This window comes from Motacilla alba, chromosome Z (genome assembly GCF_015832195.1).
Source record: "Motacilla alba alba isolate MOTALB_02 chromosome Z, Motacilla_alba_V1.0_pri, whole genome shotgun sequence".
NCBI lineage: Eukaryota > Metazoa > Chordata > Aves > Passeriformes > Motacillidae > Motacilla > Motacilla alba.
Genome location: NC_052046.1, coordinates 30673008 through 30696223, shown reverse-complemented (window position 1 = coordinate 30696223; position 23216 = coordinate 30673008). Strand labels below are relative to the sequence as shown.

The 23216-nt window shown below is 36.2% G+C and overlaps 1 protein-coding gene and 1 long non-coding RNA gene across 3 annotated transcripts in view; both read right to left on the bottom strand.

Moving 5' to 3' along the window:
• COMMD10 (COMM domain containing 10) overlaps nt 1-23216 on the bottom strand; it is a 150014-nt gene that overhangs the window by 124204 nt on the left and 2594 nt on the right. For both annotated transcript variants that reach the window (XM_038123862.1, XM_038123863.1), the window contains exons 3-5: nt 22531-22641; nt 20640-20795; nt 2424-2534 (exon numbers count right to left, since the gene is read on the bottom strand). In XM_038123862.1, the coding sequence (XP_037979790.1) occupies nt 2424-2534; nt 20640-20795; nt 22531-22641 (378 nt within the window). The remainder of the gene's footprint in view (nt 1-2423; nt 2535-20639; nt 20796-22530; nt 22642-23216) is intronic.
• On the bottom strand, nt 8129-20633 carry LOC119695410. Its single transcript, XR_005255198.1, has 3 exons — nt 19001-20633; nt 14309-14487; nt 8129-13204 (listed from the first exon to the last, which is right to left on the bottom strand). It is a non-coding gene; the product is annotated as an uncharacterized LOC119695410 (long non-coding RNA).

Here is a 23216-nt window from a genome sequence, read left to right as displayed (position 1 = left end):
GGAAGTTCCTTTTTTCTCTTTCTCATACAAAACACCAGCAGCAACCAAAGCAGCCTAGATCAAGGACAACTTGGGCTGAAAGGCTGTGTCTGGCAGCCCACCTGATCCACCCCCCTGCTCATATTGGGGCTAACACAAGCAAAATTCCATGTCTGAGTATAAGCAAACAGCAAATTTGTAATAAAACCAACTAAAAACAGTTTAACAAAAATCATGAGCTCTAATCACAACTCTTGCTGGTCACAAGCATTTTATTTCTTGGGAAATGCAAATGTCACTAGCAGCTTAAACCACCTGAAAGAAATAAAGAACACCTTACTTTTGCATTACGATGGATTTATTCCTCTGGGACACTGCATTTCATCTGAAGCTGACAAAATGTACTCTATAAATATTTATACAGCATATAGCAGATTTCTTTTTATTTCTCAACACACAAGTAACATCCATATAGCCACAAGTTTTATGATTATCTCTCCTGAAGAGATAATTTAAATACTAATTTTAAATGTCATCTTGTAAATAAGAACAGTTTAAATGTTCTTTAAGTAGTGTGATTTGTAGTAAACACAAATGCATTGGTATAATTAATTTTAGTTAGCAAAAGTGAAAATAACAGCCCATTTCATTTGCCTTGCTCAGTATGGTTTTTTTATTAATAGGCTTTATTTTTTCCTATACACAAGAGAAATTCCTATTGTCATATACAGATTAGAAATGTAAATACTTAAACACTTCCTGCAATGACTGACTTCAGAATTGATTCTGAGTATTATCTCAAAAAAAAAAAAAAAAAAAAAAAAAGCAAAGAACCGGGGTGACAAAGAGCACTACTGCCCCCTAATGAGCCAGACCATAACAGCATTATGTGTCATCCTCTGTAACAGCATTTTGCGTCTTTCCTGAAAAAAAATCAAGTCATAATATCCCTGAATTATAAAAAAAAGTGAAAAAATAATCCAATAATTGAGAATATACATTTTAAATTTACACCACATTTCTGCACAAAAGGCACACACATAATTTCATAGAGGAAAAGAAGAGGTATCCAGTAGGTACAATTTTCAGATACAATATTTAATGCGCTGGGAGATCACCAAGAAGCAAGATACAGCAGAAAAATTACCCACGCTAAGCAAATATTAGTCAATCTTATGTACTAGGAAGTAATCATGTAGTGATCTTCACACCAACCCAGATTTTTAAATTTTAATGTCTGTACTGTGAGAGCATCAGTTTTCTTTTTGCATTGTTTCATCTAAATGCCCACCACAAGTTTATTCTAGGCTTGTATTATCTCAAAGTAATTCTGATCTTAGTATCTAAACATATCAACAAAAATTAGTAAGAGAGGAAACAGTAGAAAAAGTCCACTACATGAATTCTGTTTGTACAAGAAAGAGAACTTTCTGTCTAACGTGAAAGTGACATTTTTCTGTCTATATTTTTCAATAGTTTTGCCATAAGAACTGAATGTGTATTCAATGCTCATCAATGTAGCTTGGACACAAAATTTTATCCAGTTGCTGTATCTGGCAGCAATGAACTGCTGAAAAAAATACAACTGCTGCAAGCCTTAGTGAGAAGCACAAACTTAAGCTGTGTATTCTCTTTTATTTCACCATAAATCAGAAATTCCACTCACATTAGTAAAATTACTGAATTAAATACAATGCTAAAGCAGCACTGAGTTCTGATTTCTCCCCTCAAACTCCTTATACTGAACTTTTCATAGGTAAACATTCTGACATAGGTAAACATTCTGACAGACACCACAGAAATAAATTCCAATTTCCATTAGCAAGATAAGGTTAAAAGCAAATCATGTGTCTAATTTGAAACATGCTGGCTAACCAAAGACACAGATTTTATGATTAAAAAATTACATTCTTTAGTGAGCTTGGATTCTGGTATGCCACCAAGTCACTAAAATCCTTGAACTTAAGACTCTACCTTAAACCTCCAAATACTGGGTTTCTGTGGCCTCACATAGTGTCATCATTGAAATATATACATCATTAGCACAGAAAAGTTGCAAGTGATGAGCAATGTCTTACATAACTACACACATGGTAGAAGGCTACAAACTACTATGTATTAAAAGTATAAGAACTACAATCACATGCTATGTGATAAAAATAAACTATCTACAAAAACTTTAGAGACCTAAAGTAACCATATTCCCCATTTCTCCTGTTACAGCCAAAAGAGCTGGTCACACAGCTCTCAGTCTGCTGAATATTTATGCTATTATATCCGTATTTCACAATTCTAAGTGTTTACTATAACCTATATGAAATATAAAAACAAAAATAATGACAAGAATAACAACAATTAAGAGTTCCAATGGATGCCTTTAATAGAACTTTAACATAAGGCTATCATCACAACTCATTCCAACTCTGCTGACTTATAGTTCTTACCTTTGAATCTTCATTGCTCACTCCCAGCTCTAGCACAGCTTGAGGAGACTTCAGCTTTGCTTGCATGGACTCCGCCATTTGAAGATTAAGCTGCCATCCAACTGTTTCAAGCTATAAAACACAAGTTTTGATGACAATCAGATGGTACAGAAGCACTGATGTCAACTCTCAGACCTACCAGTGGTCTGCGTCAGTGAACACAGTGTCACATCCTACAAATGTTAACTATTTGTATACAATGCATTTCCCTCAAATTATCCTGGACTCCAGGACAGATGTGCTTTTCTCTTGTCAAAATTACCATTCAAACTGCCTACAACCACTCAAATAGAGCAACTTCCTATGTCTTAGATCTAATGGATGCAATCCACAGAACACAACTACAGATCCAGAATATAGTAGCTTCCTCTTCTTGTGGAAGTCCATCAGCAAAGCTTCAAAGCAGATTCAATTTCATTTCATATTTATTTTACTTTCAGGAAAAAAAACCAATAAATAGTAAACCACGTGAAAATGGTGATGTCTTAATCCACAGATCTACTCGTGTGTCGTACCATATGCAGATCTTAATGACAAAAACAATTTTGCTTTTTGAATAATTTATGCTGAAAGGACAAAACCCAGGTAAGCATGTGAGCTATAGAATTTTTAATAGTGAATTTTTTTAAAAAGCACAGTTCAAATTATTTTTTCATCTGAAGTTACATTCAAGCATTATTAAGGTACAGCTCATGCATAAACGAAGTACACAACAACAGAACCACAAGGCTTCCAAAAAATTATCTTCCTGGCCTTAGTGAATAAAAAGTAGTGGAAATACAAAGCCTTACCATCTGCCAAAACAATTTACACACAAATTCTTTTTAATTTGGGGTCTCTCCTATTCTAGTAAATATTGTAGCTGACTTGGAAAAGTGAAAGAGTGCCACATCTTCATTAATGTCTTACCAATCTAATAGCTAAATTCAGCTAAAATCCTTAACAGAATAAAGCCATGCCAAAGGCCTAGTACTGTGAACAGCAATACCCGCCCCGCATCCTACAGTGACAGTAATCTCTAGATAAAAGATAGGAAAGGGTGGCAAAAGCTTCTTTCATGGACACAGCTCAAGGACAGAACTTCCAAAATTTCTTGCAGCTATACAATTTACACTTACAAACTAATGTATGTTATACTGCATTTATCTGTACGCAAGAAGAATAGCAGAACTATGTAACAAGCACTGGCCACCACATAACTAGGCATACCAGAAGGAAAACTAGGTATCATGATATACCTTAACCACCAAGACCAGTACAAGATGGTTAGGGAGTTTAGTCAAGACCACAGTTAAGGGAAAGACACCATCTCAGACTGACTTTGTGCACAGCTATAGGAGCAAGACAGCAGGAAGAACTTCAGCAGGTCAGCCTGCAGTCTGTCTGTCAGCTGCTCCGCAATCAACACACCATTCGAACTTCAATTTGTCATAAAAATAAGGAAGTTTACATTTAATAAAATCCATGAAAGCATGCAGACCACATAAAGGAACCCAGTGAAGATGTTCCAAATCTGGTCCACCTCATTTTGAGCATACCTTTAATAACAGTAGGTCCACAGTTTATTAATTAGAAGATGCTTTAAAGAAAAGTTACATAACTTATAAAAGCAGATGAATTTTTAATCATAATTCTGCTTTGATTTTCTCTAACTTGATTACATCTTGGTTAGTGAAAGTAATAGTGCATTGCCCACCCCATCCAAAAGCACAGAACAATTTAGAGTGGATTCTGTGTACATGCTCAACTCAATCACACCAAGGGACAACTCTGCTAAGTCCCTGTGCTAGCCCCTATTTTCTAGGAAATTATACCAGAATGATACAACTAAAAAACATTTTTCTCTCCACAAATTTCAATGAAATTAAGAAACTAACTCCTACTCTTTCAGGAGCATAAAGATAGTACCTTAAAAATAAAAAAAAGAAACTAAATAACTTTCGGTTTTTCATCGAGAAAAAAACTATAGTTCAGTTAAGAAAATTTATAATGGTCAACAGATAAGAACTCAGATCCTAAGTCATGAGTTACTGGGGTGGAAGGAGGCCAAAGCAGGCAACTGGTAACATAATACCACCTGTTGATAGAACACCTAATCACTAAGGACAAAAGCAGAGACATAGAGCTCTGGAATGCGACAGCTCTTCATACTACAGTCACTATGGTTCAAGCCCCCTGCTCCTCTTGTTCGAAAGGACTTTCTATTAGCTACTTAAACAGCTTATTACTGTAGTACAGAAACCAAGCCTTAAGACAGGATAGCAGCTTACCCAGGACATCATAAGACAATGCCGCTAGAGACAAAAACAATATACAAAGAAGCCTGACTTTAAAGACTTTTCTGAAGCTGTTAAATACTGTGTACTCTGTGTAGACTGAAGAACAAACCACCAAAAATAAAAAAAAATCAAGCTTGTGTTTTCTATTTCACTTCTAATACACATCTATTCCAGAATACTGTAGAGAGCTCAGAACAAATACTATACATGTGGCAGTACACTGGCCTGAGTTTATAGCTGAGGAGCAGCTGTAACTCTTGTTTTATATTGCTTTAGCTTAAAAATTACTTTGTTTTCATGTACAAGTCATGTCTGCTTTCTGTTTTAAACACAGTTGTATGAGAATAAGTTTTAGTTAATAAATAGCCTGAGGCATCAAAATGGTCCATTTTCTTGAAAGAAAAATGCAACATGTATTTGGCAATGGTTGTGTTTATTTACTTAGAAGACATTCAACAACTTGTGATGTTAATTAACCTTTTCAGAGTAGTGACATGTTTCTGCATGGCATTTGTGTCAAGGCAAAGTATTTGTTAGTCACAAGGTGGTACATACTTCAGGGCAATTCTTTTCAAATATGAAAGGACTATAAAATTATTTTTACTTCTGGTATAAACCTTGTAACAGAAAAAAGAATGATGGAAGAACAGTGCCAGAATCTGTGATATACTAACTGAAAAGCACTTACTGGGGCAGAAGAGAAGTATTTCTCCATGCCTAGCATGAAAAAAAGACATGTTTTTAGCTAGTGTAGACCTTCAACTTCTTCTCACAATTTCTTATCAGCAGATTAGAAATATGCAAGCTACCTTGTCACTGTAACACTAAACACTGTTGAAAATATACTGTTTATTGCTGTAAATTCCCACTGATCTCTCTGGCACTTATTTAACTTCAAGGTTATGTTTAGAAAAAAAACACAACAAAAAAGTAAGTAGGTGCAAGCTGGAAAAAATGGAAGGGAAATAAACATAAGTACTAAACCAAACAATTGTAAAAATGTATGAAAATGCTTCAGATCTGTTTTATGAACCCTGTGGCAAATAAGTCAGGGCAACAAAGATATGAGGAAGCTTTCAACAACCCCTGTAAATCCTCAGTTGTTCTGTCTATTTTGTTTCATTCAAGCTTCCGAAGACATTACCATGGCACTCGGGACTCACAGACATGGGAGAACTTATGCATCTCCCACCTCCAGCACCCACTCTGTAGCGGCTGTAGAAGAGGTAAGGTGTCATTGCATGTTCAAACAGCTCTGTACTTCCTCACCCACAGTGCTTCTCAGTGGCCACCCACAGCTGTCCCAGGGCAGATCCACACTCAAAAGCAGCTAGTTCCCCTACTATAAGAAGATCTGACCCTTCAACTGAAGATGAGCAGCACCTTTAACAGGTACATAAAAACATCACCTGGTCTGTCTGTGATGGCCACAGTAATTTTCTTCCAGTGTAAAACACTGGATTTTCCAACTCAAGTCCTATCCAGCAAGCATGCTAAATAGTAGAGTGTAGCATTTTACACAGTAAGACAAGACCATCACCAATCTAACATAGCTATGGTAAAACGTGTGTGAAAGTCACTCTCTTGAAAAAGCCCAGTGAATTAAATGTCAACGCAGTCTTTACAGCTGATATAAACCTCAAGCACAATCTCCATCTAAATCAAGGTTCACACAGTCAAAATTAACACCCACAGAATCCACCATTTCTCTTACAACCCATTGTGTTGTGACATACTCTATTGTCTCTTCCTCTTATATCTTCACTACAGTTCCTTACTTCCATTTTTTGCTGTCCATAAATATTATTGCAAATTAAACCTAAACTGAGAAAGAATTCAAGAAGTCTGTCAGCTAGAAGTTTTTATATTAGTTGTCAAAAAATACTTCTCTCAACTACACTACACAGATGTATTTATTTTACACTCTTCAATGAGAAATCAAATAAATGTTCTTTGGCAAAGAAATTCAGAGTAATCATCTCAACTATACAAAAACCAGGCTGTCAGACTCAAAATGAAGGACTACAGCTTTGAGAAGGAAAGAACAAATGTCAATAATGGGCATGTTGCAGGGCTTCAACCTGAAAGAGCAAGAACAGAGCCCAAATGAACAAGAAACTGACACTAAAAAATGGTTGGCAAGGGCCTAATTTGAACGAACAAAATAAGGAGAAGTATTGTGAAACAGGGACAATGAAGGAGAACAGAATTTCAGAAAATATGTATTCACCTAAAATGTCTTACCTAATACCTCCAACTTCAGCCAAACTTCTGGAGCACGGCCCAGTATTTTTAAAGGACAACAGAAAAAAGGGGCTTAAATACTCAGTCAGTACCAGAGGAGAAAAAGTGCAATTTCAGTTGGTCTTGGCTGATAAACTGAGATCACACCTCCTGTCTGTCTCTACACTCATAAAGACTGGAAGTTTGATTTAATTTTAAAGCAGAAAACTGCAATTTTCATGTAAATTACCTGCAGAAACCCTGGGCATCGGGAATATTTCTCTGTCTGCTCTGGGGTGCCCTGACCCCCAGGGGAGCACTGACTTTGACCCTCATTCATGAAGAAAGTTTCCTAGACTTCAAGATAGACTAGAATCCACAAACGTGTGAAATATATAGTAGTGTAGGTGTATCACTTAGTGAGAAATTTAGGTTTTGGGATTTTTTAGTATGTTGTGGATGGAAGCAAGATGGAGGGCACAGGGTGTTGTCCTGTGTTTCTTCTTCATGCTTCTTCTTCCTTCTTCTTCATGGGTTTGGGTGGTATTTTATAATTGGGCAGAAAAGTCTGCACTGCGGGCTCTTTGGGATCAGCTACTGGGTTAAAAGGGAAAATAATCTAGGTGTCAGTTCTTAATTGGGTAGTTCAGTCTTAAAAGACCTTTTAACAAGAGAATGTTAGCCATTTTGTGCATTCTAATGAAAAGCTGCCAAACTCACAGTTTTATTTACTGATAAGAAATAATAAACCCCTGAGTCCAAACATGAACTACTGTCTCAAGTGCCTCCAATCCAGACCCAGAGAAACCAGTAATTACCTGATTCTAGAAGTGCTGTAACATATCATTACAGAAACTACAGAAAACCAGTATAATATGGCTCTCCGAACTCACTGATGTGGCAGCTTACTTCTTACCCCAGTGCCAGCAGGATCCCTAATACCATGAAAACCATTGTTTCTCATCCATGATTTGGCACCTGTTTGTGCCTTAGAAAGCACTTTAAGCACAGACTCACAGAAAGTAAGAGCAACGATGAGTTGCTCAATGCAGCAATGAACCTGCAAGAACTACACAAGAGAAATAGTGCTTGGACACACAAAATCAACAGCACTGAGGTTTTTATAACCACCAGGCATTTAGACAGTTATGAAACAGCCAGATCAAATTTAACCTGTTATGAAGATCTAATTTTTTTTGTTCAGGTTCTTGCTCTCCCTTTTCTTGGCAAGATTTGCTGCTTTCAGAACACCTAGTTTTCACTAAATAGAATAAAATGTTATATTCAGAAAATATACTTGATTCAAAATAGGTGGACAATTAATCAGCATTACAGGTTAAATGCTACTTAACAAACCACTAGAGATACAGGAAAACAGGAAAGGTCCTGTCATATCCAGTATTAGCCTACAGGAAAACAGTATAAAGGTCCTGTCATATCCAGTATTAGCCTTTCTGGCAAGCAAATGATCAGGAGCATTTCTACTGGCAGAGCAATAAATGCTGATTAGCAGTTAGCAAAGAGCAAGAAGAATGCTCAAAACCAGTGTTTCATCTTAATACCTAAAAAGGGAGAAAAACACAATTCTGGACTGAACGCCTTAACAAGCCTGGTGGGGAGAGAATGCAGAAGCAATTCTAAACTGGCAGCAAATGTCCTGTAGTTTTATGCTTATGAAGGAAAAAAGGTTATTACAGCCCTGTATGGGAAAGGAACATATAGCATAGGCAAACTAACATCCAATTTGTAGAAGTCTACTACTAGTACCACAACAAATGTTTTCAGTATAGCTTAAAAGTAATTGGTAAATAAAAGTGATAACATTACATACAATAGTAATCTTTGAAAATCAGCTGTATAATACAGTTTTTTTAACAGTATCATTTCAATTCAGTATCTCTTCCACTGTCAATGGGCTGCCATTTAGTTTGTCTGCTTGAACATTTTTCAAGCAACAAAACACCCCAACATGTGCATTTTTAGGTAGAAAAATATTTTCATGACCACAAAGTTGCTAAGGAACTGCTAAAGCCTTCTAACCTGATTGAGGAGAATTTTAAAACAAACTGAGCTTGTAGCCCACAGTCAGAACTAAAAGCCAGTAACATGAGCACAAATGAAAATAAATCCTACCATTCCTTCTGCAAATTCAAATCTTGGCAGAAAGCTAAGTGCTTCTAATCATAGAATGGTTTGTGTTGGAAGGAATCTTGAAAATCATCTAGCTCTAACTCCCCTCTCCTCCACACACATGGACACCTTCCACTAGACCAGGTTATGCAAAACCACATCCAGCCTGGCTTCAAACACTTTGAGGGATGGGGCATCCACAGCTCCTCTGGCCACATACTGCTGTGCCTCACCACCCTCACAGTAAAGAACTTCTTCCTAATATCTAAACTAAACCTGCCCTTTCTCAGTTTTTAGCAGCTTCCCTTCATTCTATCACTACATGCCCATGTAAAAAGTTCTTCTCCAGGTCTCTTGTAGGCTCTCCTTGTGGGGTCAACCCCTCCTGGTACTGGTGATGCTGAAAGACTTGATTAACATAAACACCCCTGTTCTTGGTTGCCAGCACCCTTCTATGGCACAGAATGCTTCTGTAGACTTGCATAGCTAAGAAATAATATCCAGGTCTCCTGACTTTATGTCTATACTCAAAGACTGACTTCAGGGTAGTTTAAGTACATCTATTGTTACTTCCATTCTCAGGCAGTCTGATTAATTTGAGGACATGCTGAACTAGTGAAATTGACTTCAATTTTTCTGAGATTTTTAAAAACTGCATAAAAGAAACAGAATGCCAATAACTTCTTACTGGCTCATTTTTTTTACAGGTACCACAGAAAACAGTCTTCCATTAGGCTCAAGCCTAACAAACTACTGCAGACAAAGTAGGTCAGTTACAGCAATACAGAAATTAGTGTCATGCTCCACTGCTATACAGATTCACCCATTTATTTTCAAATAATTTAATCCTTATTTTGAGAGACCATTTAGTTCAAAATGATCTGGTATTTGTAATAACTTCAGTGTTACTGAACATCAGAGTAAGCTTTTCATAGCCTGAGAAAGAAATTGACACGCTTGAAGCTCTTTCTATTAAAATCACCATAATAATGCACAAGCGTACAGCAGTATTTTTCACAGTTACAGTCTCCCCATCTATTTCTACTAAATGCGGTGTATCTTCAGTTTACACACAGCACCTACTCTGGAGGTAAGTTCAGCTTCACTACATCAAGGCTCCCTACTTAACAGGCTACCTCAATTCATAGTTAAAAGTAAATATTGACATCTTAAGATTACGAAGTCTAAACGCCTACTATTTTAGTGTTAAGAATGAGTAACTAACACTGTCGAAGACTGCATAAAAGGGGGGTGAAAACCTTCAGCCTATTCTTGAGGAATTAGATTTCTCACAGCTCAAGAAAAAAGGAATTATGCTTGAATAGCTCCATTGTGAGCAAAAACTATACCTTAAAAATGAAGCCTGACAAACTGAAAAAGTGCACTACATAATTTTGCTGCTTGCAGCAAATGAACAACTTAATGTCTCTGCCCAATGTAGTCCCTTCCAATCTTAGGAAGGGACTATAATGTCCCACATGCAACAATTACAAAAGTAGAGAAATTACATCTTATTTTAACAAATGAAATCCGAATTTTGTCATTTTATCTCAGATATTAACCCATTCGCTTCAGTTATCTTCCCCCTAATTTCAGAGGAATAGTTCCACTTGAAAAATGAAATATTTCCTGGAATAACTGAAAGAGCTGTTTATGAAATTTAAGCCATTAATACTATCCTAACTGGAACTGTTATGAACAGTGAAGAGACAATGGGATATGAAAGACCTCTTCAGGAAATCTTTTTCTCATATTATTACAGTAGTATATATCACACTGACAACAAAGCATATTTTAAAATGTTTTCCACTCAACTAAATTTTTTGAGGAAATAAATACTCCACAATGCAAGAAATTTTCTAATGCAGTTCTTTCACTTATATTTTTTTGGTTGTTCTAAGCTAATAACCTAGAAGAAAATGAGTATGGCCACCCTTTCACTCAGTTTAATTCTTGAAAGAGTAACTGCCATACTTAGTTCCTGCACTGAAGACCAAATATTCCTCAGTTCATTGTAAAAAACAAAAATCAAAATACTCATGTTTAAAGTTTGAAGATCTCTTCCCCTCATCTTTCAATAATCAACTAGACAAAATACACTAAGTAACAGTCAAATAAATGAATAATTTTCACTTAAAGAAAGTATTGCAACATTTATGTAAAGTTTTAATATATTAACTATCAGTTTTGTATGATGGGAAAGGACTAAATGTGCATTATATATTAAAAAAAACCATCAGTCTACAATGCATTAGTCTAACTTCATACCTGTGTAATCACAACAGCTTAAAACCAGAGGAAACCATTAATTCTTCTCTCTAAAATTTGCAGCTGGAGGTGCCTATTCCATTTTTCATCAGCAAACACAGCATTCCAGAATCAAAAATCAAAATAAGACATGAAAATATCAATTTTGCCTGCTGTGGTGATGGAAATCATTTACAAATGATTTAAGGGTGACAAAATATGCCTGACTATTAACTCCCTCAAAAACTCTCTCCATCTCAAGAAAAGAGTATTACTGCAGAGGAGACAGCAGCAGGATGCAGCCAAAAGCGTACTCAATATAGCAAATTAATATTAAAACAGAAAAAAATGGGAAAATTTTTAAGAGAAGGCAATGATTGACAGGCAAAATTTGCTAATCACCACAGGTAGGGTCTTCATCACAGAAATCATCTGTAATCAGGAAGAGAGTGTTTCCTTTAAGATAAGCCCCAGATCAAACACCAGTTTTGTCCTGATGGGAAACTGGAGCATTGTGAGCGTGGGAGATGACTGCACAAACAGACTGATTTCTATTCTCCATTGTTGCTACTGACATCAGTTGAACTCAGGTGCCATGAATATCTTTGAAGGGGTTCTGGATGCTGCAGCTTCTTTTCAGCAGATCTTGCTCTAACAATGGCTCCAAAGGTGAGCAATCCTGCAGCTGGATTTTCATATGATTGCGTAAAATTTCTGACTGCAGTCCTTTACCACATTTTTAACAGCCATAGAAAAACATTTTTATTTTTAATAGAAAATAGAAAATAAAGTATGCAGGAGTTAAAAAACTGTCCCTCTATTGGACAAATATATTCAACTTCAATGCAATTCAGTATCCCCATTTCATAAATAGGTTACTGAGGCATTTTGTAGTTTCAGTGACAAGTACGCCTTTATGGCAGGTTTAAAATTTGTAACATTCATATTTTACCTGTATATATGAATTACAAAATGAGTAACTAGCATCTTCAGCTGACAGTATTACAGAAGATTTTTATGAACTACAAGTCTGTAGTTACAGTCAGTCATAACTCATATGCACAGCCAAATTAAGCAGAAGTGGCATAGTCAACTACAGTGACTCACATTAAATTTTTAAGACTGAACTTTGAAACTTTAATGATATTTTTGCAGTGTTTCTCAGTCATGAAGGCAAAAGAAAGAAGGAATCACTGGATGGATCCTACCTACCTAGACATAATACTAGAATGCAATGTTAAACCAGATTCTGCCTTAATCTTGTTGATATTGTGAGACCATCAGCAAATAGGCAAACAAACAAAAAAAAAAAAAAAGGAGGAACTATATTTTTCACCAGTAGAACAGAACAACTAGAAATAAAAGTAGCTGTAGTATAAAGGCAAGGAAAGAGTTGGATTGGGCTAGGCAGACAGTGAATTTACAGAATCATGTAAAATACTGATCAAATGGAGCACAATCCCAGGGGAGAAGATAAGTATCTTAGCCTAAAAAGAAGGCACTGTTATGATCAGGAGACTGAAAACAATTTAGACAAAGACTCTGTCAAGTGATTAAACCAAGCAAGTGAGATAGAGGCACTGAATGTGAAGAATCTTCGCTAATGTGAGCAAACATATCATATTTGCTATGCAATTTTTGGACTCCTCAGCATAACTTTCCCAAAGAATATCAGTAACTTAAGAAGGCAGCAAAAAATTAAATTGAAGAGCAGTAAGCTTTTTAACTCTGTAAACTGTTAGTTTCAGCTTGTAATTAATGTTAGAAAAATCAACAGGAGGAAAACAAAGAGCCAGTACCTCACTTACCTCTCAGAGAAGATATTAGGAGCATATTAAAAATAGAAGAGACTAGGATTTAACTCTAAAAGGAAAATATGCACAAATTATGCATCTAAATCCACCTTATTAGTGAATATTTAAGTTTAACTAGATTCCTCATCTGAGACTAGCTGGAGGTTTCTTTCTTCTGATTTCCCACTTTTGTCTTCAAGGATAAAATCATTTTTCTCTTCAGCAAACTTTACTTAGCATATACACCAAGAAAAGTGGTATTTTCAGACTTCTTTGTTCAATACTCAAATCAAACCCCCTCAACTCTTTAACCTAGGAAATCAGGAAAAAGACACACTCCAAAAAAGAACCAGTATGTTTCAAAAGGAAGCATACAAAAGAAATAACATGACATGACATTGGTAGAGTAAAACTAGTGCTAAGGTGCAAGAAGTTCAAAAGACTACCCTAATTGAAGTTACTGCAAATTTTCATATTTCACTGATTTTTGCTGATAAACAGCTATCTTGAAAGCAAACAGAAAGAGACTCTATGACAAACATTAGAAAGAGCATTCCAATTTCATAACCGTAGCACTTAGTGCAAAAGGCAAACGCACTGTTGTGCTCCGTCTATGGCAAATTTGTCGGCACAGTTGCAGTAAAAATGTACACCAGTCTATGACCCTTTCTATTAAGTCATGGCTGACTGGTGTTTTTATCTAGCAGAAAATATAACAAGATCCAATGGAGGAAAGAATAAGTTGGACAGTTTTTAATTAGAGACAAGGCAGACATTTTTAGAAACCATTAAAAAAACCCTCAGAAGTTACATGTCATTTCAAGCCTTGAAATCACAATCAGACTCCTGTTCCAAAAGCTCTTTTATATATTGAGGAAAAATTATGGTTTGTATTACACAGGAAGTTCCACAAGACAAGGACAGTACTCATTTTTATAACCTCTTAAAATGCTATTTTGCTTGTAGGAACAGAACAAAACTTACAGATCTTCCTAAACATTCTCAAAATGTACCTTCTTCCAACCTTCATAACTTACACTTTCTTGGCAGAAGACAGAAAAGGGCAAGGATAGGAAGAAACTCATTAAAAAATCCTTAAGAAGTAGTACCTAAAAACTCTAAACAATTAAAATTCCTACTAAGAAAGCTGAGCATGTGAAAGAATAAGACTCACTTGTGCTGTAGCAGGTGATTAAAATAATGTCATTAAGTAAAAAACTGTGGTTTTACTTTGTATTTCACCATTTGCAGTCTCTTTGTGAGTGCACTGACATCACATAATGCAATCTGGTTCACAATTCACTGTGATGAGGTCCGTAGGTACAACACCGTTTTTGTGACCTCAGCTTGTCCCTGTAAGAACAATTAGTTAATCAGATACTAACAAGAAACTGTAAAATTATTTCTTATAGTTTGAGCTGTAGTCCTCCTTATTTTGCATTCTTCTGATATCAGAGAAAAACTTTCTGCCACGACATACACACACAGAGCACACCAATTCTCTTCTTTTTTTTGGCATAACCACGGGATGCATGTGTTTCAGAGTATTTCTGTAGATGTGCCAGCATTTAGCAGAGGGAATTTAGCACATTAACATTACATATACACCCATTAGCAAGAAGGCCGGTTTCTGAGAAAATTACTTTCAGAGTTTTTCCCATATGGCTTCAAATAGGCACTCAAGATACAGAACTGACAGCTTTGTCAAGAATTTTAGGTACATAATTTCACTAGTTGCATTCCCACGCATCATTATATTAAGCAATGCTGTCTGAAAGCTATAAAAAACTTCTCTTGCTTGGCAACATAGGACTTTTATCTTTTTCATTATATATCCTTTAATGATACCCTGAATAGCTTTCCAAGACTAGAAAGCTATGAAGCACTCAGCTTGATCTGCCTTTAAAACAAAAATTTGTGCAGAATAAACACATACAGAGAACATAATCTTAGGGGGAGGAGAAGTGGAGAAAAGCAACGAAACTGATGTACAACTGTCATGAGAATTCATAGTGAACCCTATCAAAAAATCCAGCTCTTCTTTGCAAAGAAGAAAAAATACATCTAAATCTGATCAGCATGCTCTCATTTCTAAACTTGTACATTATCAAGAAAAGACTTAAAAACTGGATCAGATTGATATCAAACTATTATCACCAGCCTATCATTTTAAAGGCCAGATTAAGAATGCGTTCAAAGAAAAACATTATACAAATACCATCATTTTAATTGACTAGGATTGTATCATCATCAGAAATAATATAATAAAGGCACTGCCATATGAGTAAGGACCAAAGAACCAATTAACACAACAGGAGAATATACGTAATTAATAACTTTGTGCAGCTGAAGATTGCCAATAATTCAGCAAAAATGAAACTATGAAGTGAGAAATAGTATTAAACAGTACAGTTTTATTTTAACTCCACAGTTTTTACTAATTTCTCAAGTCAATAGCATCCCTATCTACTAAGCAGTCTGCACAAAAAAAATCAAGAACCTCTGCTCAAAAAAGAATGTTTTTTCTCAAACAATTAGAAATAGTTTTTAATATGTCACAGAAAACTTCACCTAATCAGTATTCTAGGAAATACTTGATCTGCTGCTCTAATAAACAGAATTTTCTTGTCATCGTAATGATGGTATCAACCAGCACATTCCCACCTACACCTCTTGCTCAGAACTGACAGATGCAGAACTCAGAATACTACTTTCTAAAAACTTGTAGTTTGCAGGCAAGAAAACAATCTGATTTAAGAGAACTAGCACATCAATAAAGAAATAGCACATCAATAAAGAAAAATTATGAAATTATTTGTCATAATGACTAATGGTCTTGAGTCCTAACCTGAACACTTCTGCAAGCCAAAAGATTCACTGGCCTACTCTCAAAAATGGCAGAAGTCAAATTTTTTGCTTTATCATGAAACAACAAACTTGGACACTCATTTACCTACTAGTTTTTGACCATAAGCTAATCAATCACACAGGTTCCAATGTTCTCTTAATATGTAAACCATACCCCTAATGACAAAAATTAAACTGTCTGCCATTTTTTATTGTTTTGAAACAGAAATAGATTACAGCCCAGTCCTTTTTGTGTACATGTCAGAAAATACTGTGCTGTCAGCATTTCAATACTTCTGAAACAGACAACCTCTAAGTATCATGTGTCAGGAAAAACTTAGAATTATTTTGTCACACAAATTTTAGTAAAACACAATATAAAATCCAAACAGATCTTAGTTATTTCATAAACTCTGCCTTGTGAATGTGTGCAGGGACACTGCGTACATGTCGGAGCAGAACTATCAAGACCTTAGTAATGTTAATCATGACCTTGATTCTGCACCTAGATCCACACAAGCAAACCCTTTACACACACACTAAAGCTTCTAATAAAGAAAATTCCGAGTTACTAATGTGCAGGAAGCACATGGTAAGCAAAAGTATAAAAGAATCACATGTGAATTAAATTCTGAATTCATATGTAGTGTTGCACACCACTACAACAGGTCAGCAACAGCCCACACCAAATATGCAATGATAACCAAAAAGACAGTATGTATTTTTAAAAGAACATGAAAGAGAAAAGGAAAACCAACCAACAACTAGCATTCATAGACTCATAGAATGGTTTGGATTGGAAGGGACCTCTGAAAATCATGTAGTCCAACTTTCCCACCATAGGCTGGGAACATGTTGATCACTAGACCATGTTGATCAATGCCCCATGCAATCTTTTGAACACTTCCAATGACAGGGCATCCACAACCTCTCTGGGCAACCTGCTCCAGTGTCTCATCACCCTCATCAAGAATTTATCCCTTAAATCCAGTCTAAATCCATAATCCTTCCATTTAAAACCATTTCCCTTTGTTCTGCCACTACATGGCCTGGTAAAATATCTCTCTCCATCTTTCTTGTAAGCCCCCCTCTAAGTACTGAATAGCTACAATAACGTTTCTCTGGAGCCTTCCCTTCTGTAGGCTGGACAACCTCTACTGTCTCAGTCTGCCTTCACAGCAAAGGTGTTCCTGCCCTTGAATCACTTCAATGGCCCTCCTGTGGAACCATTTGAACAGATCTGAGTATGTCTTGTGCTGGGGCCCCTCAACCAGCCCTTCATGCAATACTCCTGTTGAGGTCTGAGAAGAGCTGAGAGGAGTGTTTGGTACACCAAAGGGTTGTGTTGCCATCCAGTGGGACTTGGACAGGCGGGAGAAATGGTCTGACAGGAACCTCATGAAGCTCAGCAAGCGGAAGTGAAATGTCCTGCTCTGGAGGGGACAAGCACCAGTACAAGATGGATGCTGTCCAGCTGGAAAAAAGCCTTGTGAAAAGGAACCTGAGGCTCCTGGTGGACACCAAGCCGATCATGAGCCATCCTGGGCTGCTCTAGGAGGATTATTGCCCGCAAGCTGAGGAAAATGATGTTCTCAACAATGGTGAGGCCTCACCTGGAGTAGCATAATCAGTGCTGGGCTCCACAGTATAAGAATCATGTAGGTACTGTAAAGAGTACAGCAAAGGCCACCAAGATGTTGAAAAAATAGGAAGGGCAGGGAAGGGATGGGGAAGGGCATCTCACATATGAGAGGAAGCCACAAGAGAGCTTTTTAACTCCTTATGTGAAGGAAAGCTACAAAGACTGAGCCAGGCTTTTTACAGTGAGGCCCAGTAACAGGACAAGTGGCAACAGGCACAAACTAAAACATGAGAGGCTCTCTCAGAACACAGGAAAACATTTAGACGCTTCAAGCATGGCCAAAGGGTGCCCAGGAAGGTTGTGTAATCTGCATCCTCACAGATGTTCAGGTGCTGTCTGGACATGCTCCTGAGCAACTGGGTTTAGATGTTCCTGCTTGAGCAGAGGGTGTGGATCAGATACACTCCAGAGGTTCCTCCCAGCTTCAACTAGTCTGTGACTATGTTGCTGGAACTTGTGATAACATAAAAGTCATTCTTTTTCTGTACAGAATATTGCTTCTGGAAGAGAAGTGAACAATGTAAATTGGGAATTCATATATGGCCACATAAATAAATACTGATATGGAGGGCATATTTATAGGATCAATTATTTAATATGTTACGCCTGTATTTACATGTTGAAGAGGATAGTAATAATTGACTACACATCTCCTTCTACAAAGAAGTAAGTTAAAATAATCTCTAAATCACTATAAATACCTAAATTGTATATCATTGTAATCTAAAATTGTAAATTTTAGATTGCATATTATTGTAATCAAAAAAGCAATCGCCCTTCTCTACGTACTTGTCAGGATTTTAACATTTTTCTAACTTCAGCTGAAGAGACAATGATGAACATTACAGAAAATTGGCTAGTACAGCAATGTACAACAAGTAGGAGAATATTCTGCCTACTATTTTTCAAGGTACAAAAAGACAATATAGAAAATACATGCAGATATGCAATTACACACAATATTGAAGGAAACAATGCAGTCACCTACTGCACTTGTAAGACATTACAAAGATTCAGAAGATTATAAGGACATGGCAAGTTGCTCTTCCATTACAAAGCCATTTTTAAAATATTTTACTTCTTGCTAGCAGAATTAATTCTTTATTCAGCAATTAGTTTTGTGAACCTAATCTTTAAGGAAAATTCTCACAAACTTCAAGTCTACAGGAGTAATACTTCAGAGACTTCCAAAACAAACTGAGAAAGAAAATTCAAGTTCCAACTCAAATTACACTTAAACAGAAACTCAACCTGGGCAAAAAGGCGGGAGAGAAAATGATGGTTTAAGCATATGTAGTGGCACACACCTGTATTTAAACCTGCTTTCACACTAAAAAACAAGCAAATGTCACTACAATATTTTTTGCAGTTGCTTACCTGCAAGTTCAACTAAAGATAAAGTTTAAAACTTCTTTATATGGGATGCAATATAGTAGGAAAACACCATTGCCTTAGGAGATGGTGTTGAAGTCAGAAAGAACCTCCAAAACTGTAACATACACCAGAAACATTGTATGTTGCAGGACTGACAAAACTTGAGACAAGTAGCAGAGCAAGGTCATTCCCAAACCAGGTCACAAAAGGACCTTGGTAAGTATGGTACAAGCTGGAAATGAAAGAGGATGAAAGGTGTTTTTATTGGTTTCTCATAGGCCTAGGAGCCAGCAGTAAAACATGCATTAGTGCATAGTCTGCCTGAAGAAAATTTTTAAAGACATCTGATTTGTAGGCTATATTCAGAACTGACTTTCATTCTGCACATATATTCTGTATGTTGAAAAGTTTACCTAATAACCTATCATTATTTCACTTGGTTTTCAAATTACTTACCTCCTTCAATGGACAGTCATACCTGCCTTTATACTTACCATCCCACTGACGATTTAAACTTTGGGACTTGTACACTTGGCATTGGTAACATCATCTCAAAAAATCCCAGAAACACAAAATATCTTGCTGATTTTTTTTCTGTATACTTATACTATTAGTCATTCACTATCTTAGATTCATGAGTTATTATAATTTTGCATATCAGAATCCTGTAAGTTTTGTGTCTAAAATTACCCAGTTTTAAAAAGAATCAAATTTAAATACTTTGAAAAAAAATCAACCGTGATGCAATTCAGAGTATATTCAGTCTGTTCCATACATATACCTCATCTCCTCAAAATGTGAATTTTACACCTAAGTGAAATTTAAGATTTATTCAGGAGCACGCAAGCTGGTACAAATTACATTGTTATAGTTCTCTCTGTGCATCATGTATATTTAATATATACAATTTATTTTCTATGTTTATCTTACTCACCAAATCATTAATTAACAAACTGAATCTTATCCCAACATGACATAAAGCAATGATAAAAATAAAGTAAGAATAACTGAGGTCGTGTTCCACAATTCTTTCTAAAAATTTGATCCTGGCTGACACTGGTGTGTTCTATATACAATTCCTTATGCATTTGAAGGTTATGAATGAACAAACTGATGTTATTATACCTTGTAATAGATATAGATGTCTATGTCTAAAGATACAATGAGACTTTCAAAGCTTGTAGCATGTTTTAAGTGGCAATAGGCACACAGGAAGCAAGATTACATGCTATCATGGAAAAAGACCACAAAATCATAATAAGTATCTTGCAAAATTCATATGCAACCAGCTTACAAAATTAAAGATGGCAGGAGCTCAGATAGAAGCACAGAGAATGACCAACCTGATGAGCTCAATCACCACAAAGGCTCATGAACACACTGTCCCCTGGGCATGTTGCAAAGCCTGTTCACAGACAGTATGCAGGTTGCTAATAGTGCATATACAGCTTGGTTCCAGCAGTTACAGCAGCTCAACTAACATGTAACATGACAACAGAATTCAACTGTCTCAATAAAATTTATTTAGTACCTGTAAGTGACCTGGCTAGTCACAAACTTCACATTTTAGTTTAAAACTCTTTGCTTTAAACTGAACTAATATAACTTCATTCTCTCTCAGAAGAAAAGCCACACACATTACCTTCTGAGGGGTCAAAACCCTCTGCCTGAACTTTTCAATCGTATCTTGGCCTGCAGCTGCCCACGCACTAGCAAATGCTTCAGCTTTGTCTTGATCCAGGTGAATGCTTTGTAGCTGCTGTTGCAGTGAAGCAGGTTTCAAATTGTGATAGACTGCCTGTTAAAAAAAAAATAACTGCTGTTGCTAAGTGCTGTTCTACAGGTCATAGCAGATATGTTCTAGCACAAATGGCCACTGTGTTCACACAAGATTTTTACTAGCAACTCTCCTAGGGAAACTATCTGCATCCTTTTCACCTTAACCCTCTTACTTGGAAGATGGAAAACTGAAACTATTTAAAAACGCAGTGTTACAAATTACTCTTCTCAAGATAGACACACTACAAAAAAAATGAAGACACAAGTCAGGTCTGAGTATTTGTACAGGTTTCCACTGTACATAATGGAAAAGCAGCTATCAATGACAAACAGAAGGGCTTTGAAGCCAATTGTGACCATCAAGAAAAGCGAACTTTTCCAAATTCACACTATTCAACCAAAACTAAACTACCAAGTAATTTTCTGAAAAACCAAGAACAGTTTGCCTAAACTGAATGGGTTAGATATTACCTCCCTACTAGTCGTAATTTTTTTGTGGATAACACTCTATATGGTTCTTCACTTCCGAAACAGGATTGTGTCACCACCAGGTCACATTAAAAAAAGAAGCAACATACATGGCAAAGACTGTGTGGCAGTCTTTTTATCCATAATGCCTACACAGACCAAAGTGCTGCTAAAACAGTTATTATCTGACAGAATAAGCAGCTGCTCCAAGAAGCACAGCTATCAGCAAGAAAACAAAGAATTCTCATACAACATGTGGTCCATCTTGGACTCTTTTTTAGGCAGATATTAATATTCTTCCCTCTTTTTTTTAATGCAAGAGAATAATGAAGATAATTAACTGCTTTTTCTGTTCATCTTCAATAATTATCATATCAATTAAGCAGTCTGAGGAAATCAGGACAAGGCAGTAAACACGTAAGTCTGCTGTTTCGCTGAGATGAAAATTAAAAATTCCAGTCTGAAGGTGACCTCAGGTTTCATTTTGATTTTTTTGGTGGATGGGAGCCATGAGGAGGACTGCTTATTTCTAATGCAGTGGAATGTGTTAATTAAGTGAACTGATCATAAATTGACATGTGTAAAAAAAGGATTTAAATCCACCAAAAACCATCATTATGCATGCCCTCTATACAGGACTCCACTTTCTATATTCGCATGAAGTGGATGGATAACAGCATAGGCTTAACAATTTTTAAAACCGTTACCATATTTACTGGGTAATACAACAGCTTCTCAGCTTTCGTAGACCACAGAATCAGAAAACCTTCTCTGTTTACAAGGTGACTGTATCATGCTACATCATGCAGTCATCCACTCCTCCAAATTCTTGAGCTACATTAGTTGTGCCTGTTCACCTCAGGAGAGACTGCTTCTGTGCATGAAAATTTTCCGTAACTGCCTCCTAATGTAAGTTAAGCTGTGCTCAGTAATGTTATCTAGGATTTTCCTCACAAGAACACAAAAAATGCATGGCTGGCTTGATACAATGAATAAGAGAGAATACCGTATCTCATAACTATCAAGAGTTCCCTTGGAGTACTGCAGATCTCACTTATATTATTAATATTCACATTAGCTGAAAAACCACTGCACAAAGGCACCTAGTCCCATCCAAATCACGAAGTCATGAAACAAAAAGCAGTTAAATCATAACCCTAAAACATACAAAATATACTACAGATATAGTTTCACTAATTCCTTTTTAACTTCACTGTTCTATTTTTAAAATCTATAGCTGGATAAAAAAATACATTTATTAATGCCTAATGGTGAAAACAAAATACCTGTTCCAAAATGAATGATATAGTTTCAAGAACCAGATGAAGATCCTGTTTTTCCAATGAAAAAGCTATTTGAAGTTTTTCTTCCTCCTCTTCACTGAAGGTACTTTCAGCCTGAAGCACAAAAATGGTTAGTCCTGACATTTCATTTAAGGACCAAGAATATATTTATCAAAATATCTTTCTCCTCATCTTTATAAACACAGGGGCTATCCAGTTGTTTCTAAACAGAAATTACAAAGCAGATGCAATTCCTCTCACTGAAAATCAAAATTAAAAGCCAACACAGTACCACAGGATTATCTGACATACATCAGAAGGTAAAGCTTTCTCTTTGTACCTCGTAGACGCTACAGAAATATTATTCTTTCAATTATCAGACCATCTCCAACAAATTTTTATAAATAAAAATACAGCAAATACAAACTGCATTACTTAAATCACAACCCAGAAAACAGAAAGCAAAACTGTAGATAAGTTAGTTATGTATACATCTTCCATTCTGGATACCCTTCTAAGAATCACCCATGCTGTTGCAAAGGAAATAAAGGCCTAATACGTATTATTTTGAAAGTCAAATTTGAATCTACAGCCTACTGAGTTACTGAAGACAATTGAGAATCTGCTGTACTTTTAAAATACAGCAATTGCATTTACTATACTACAGCAAATTAAATAGTAATTTAAAA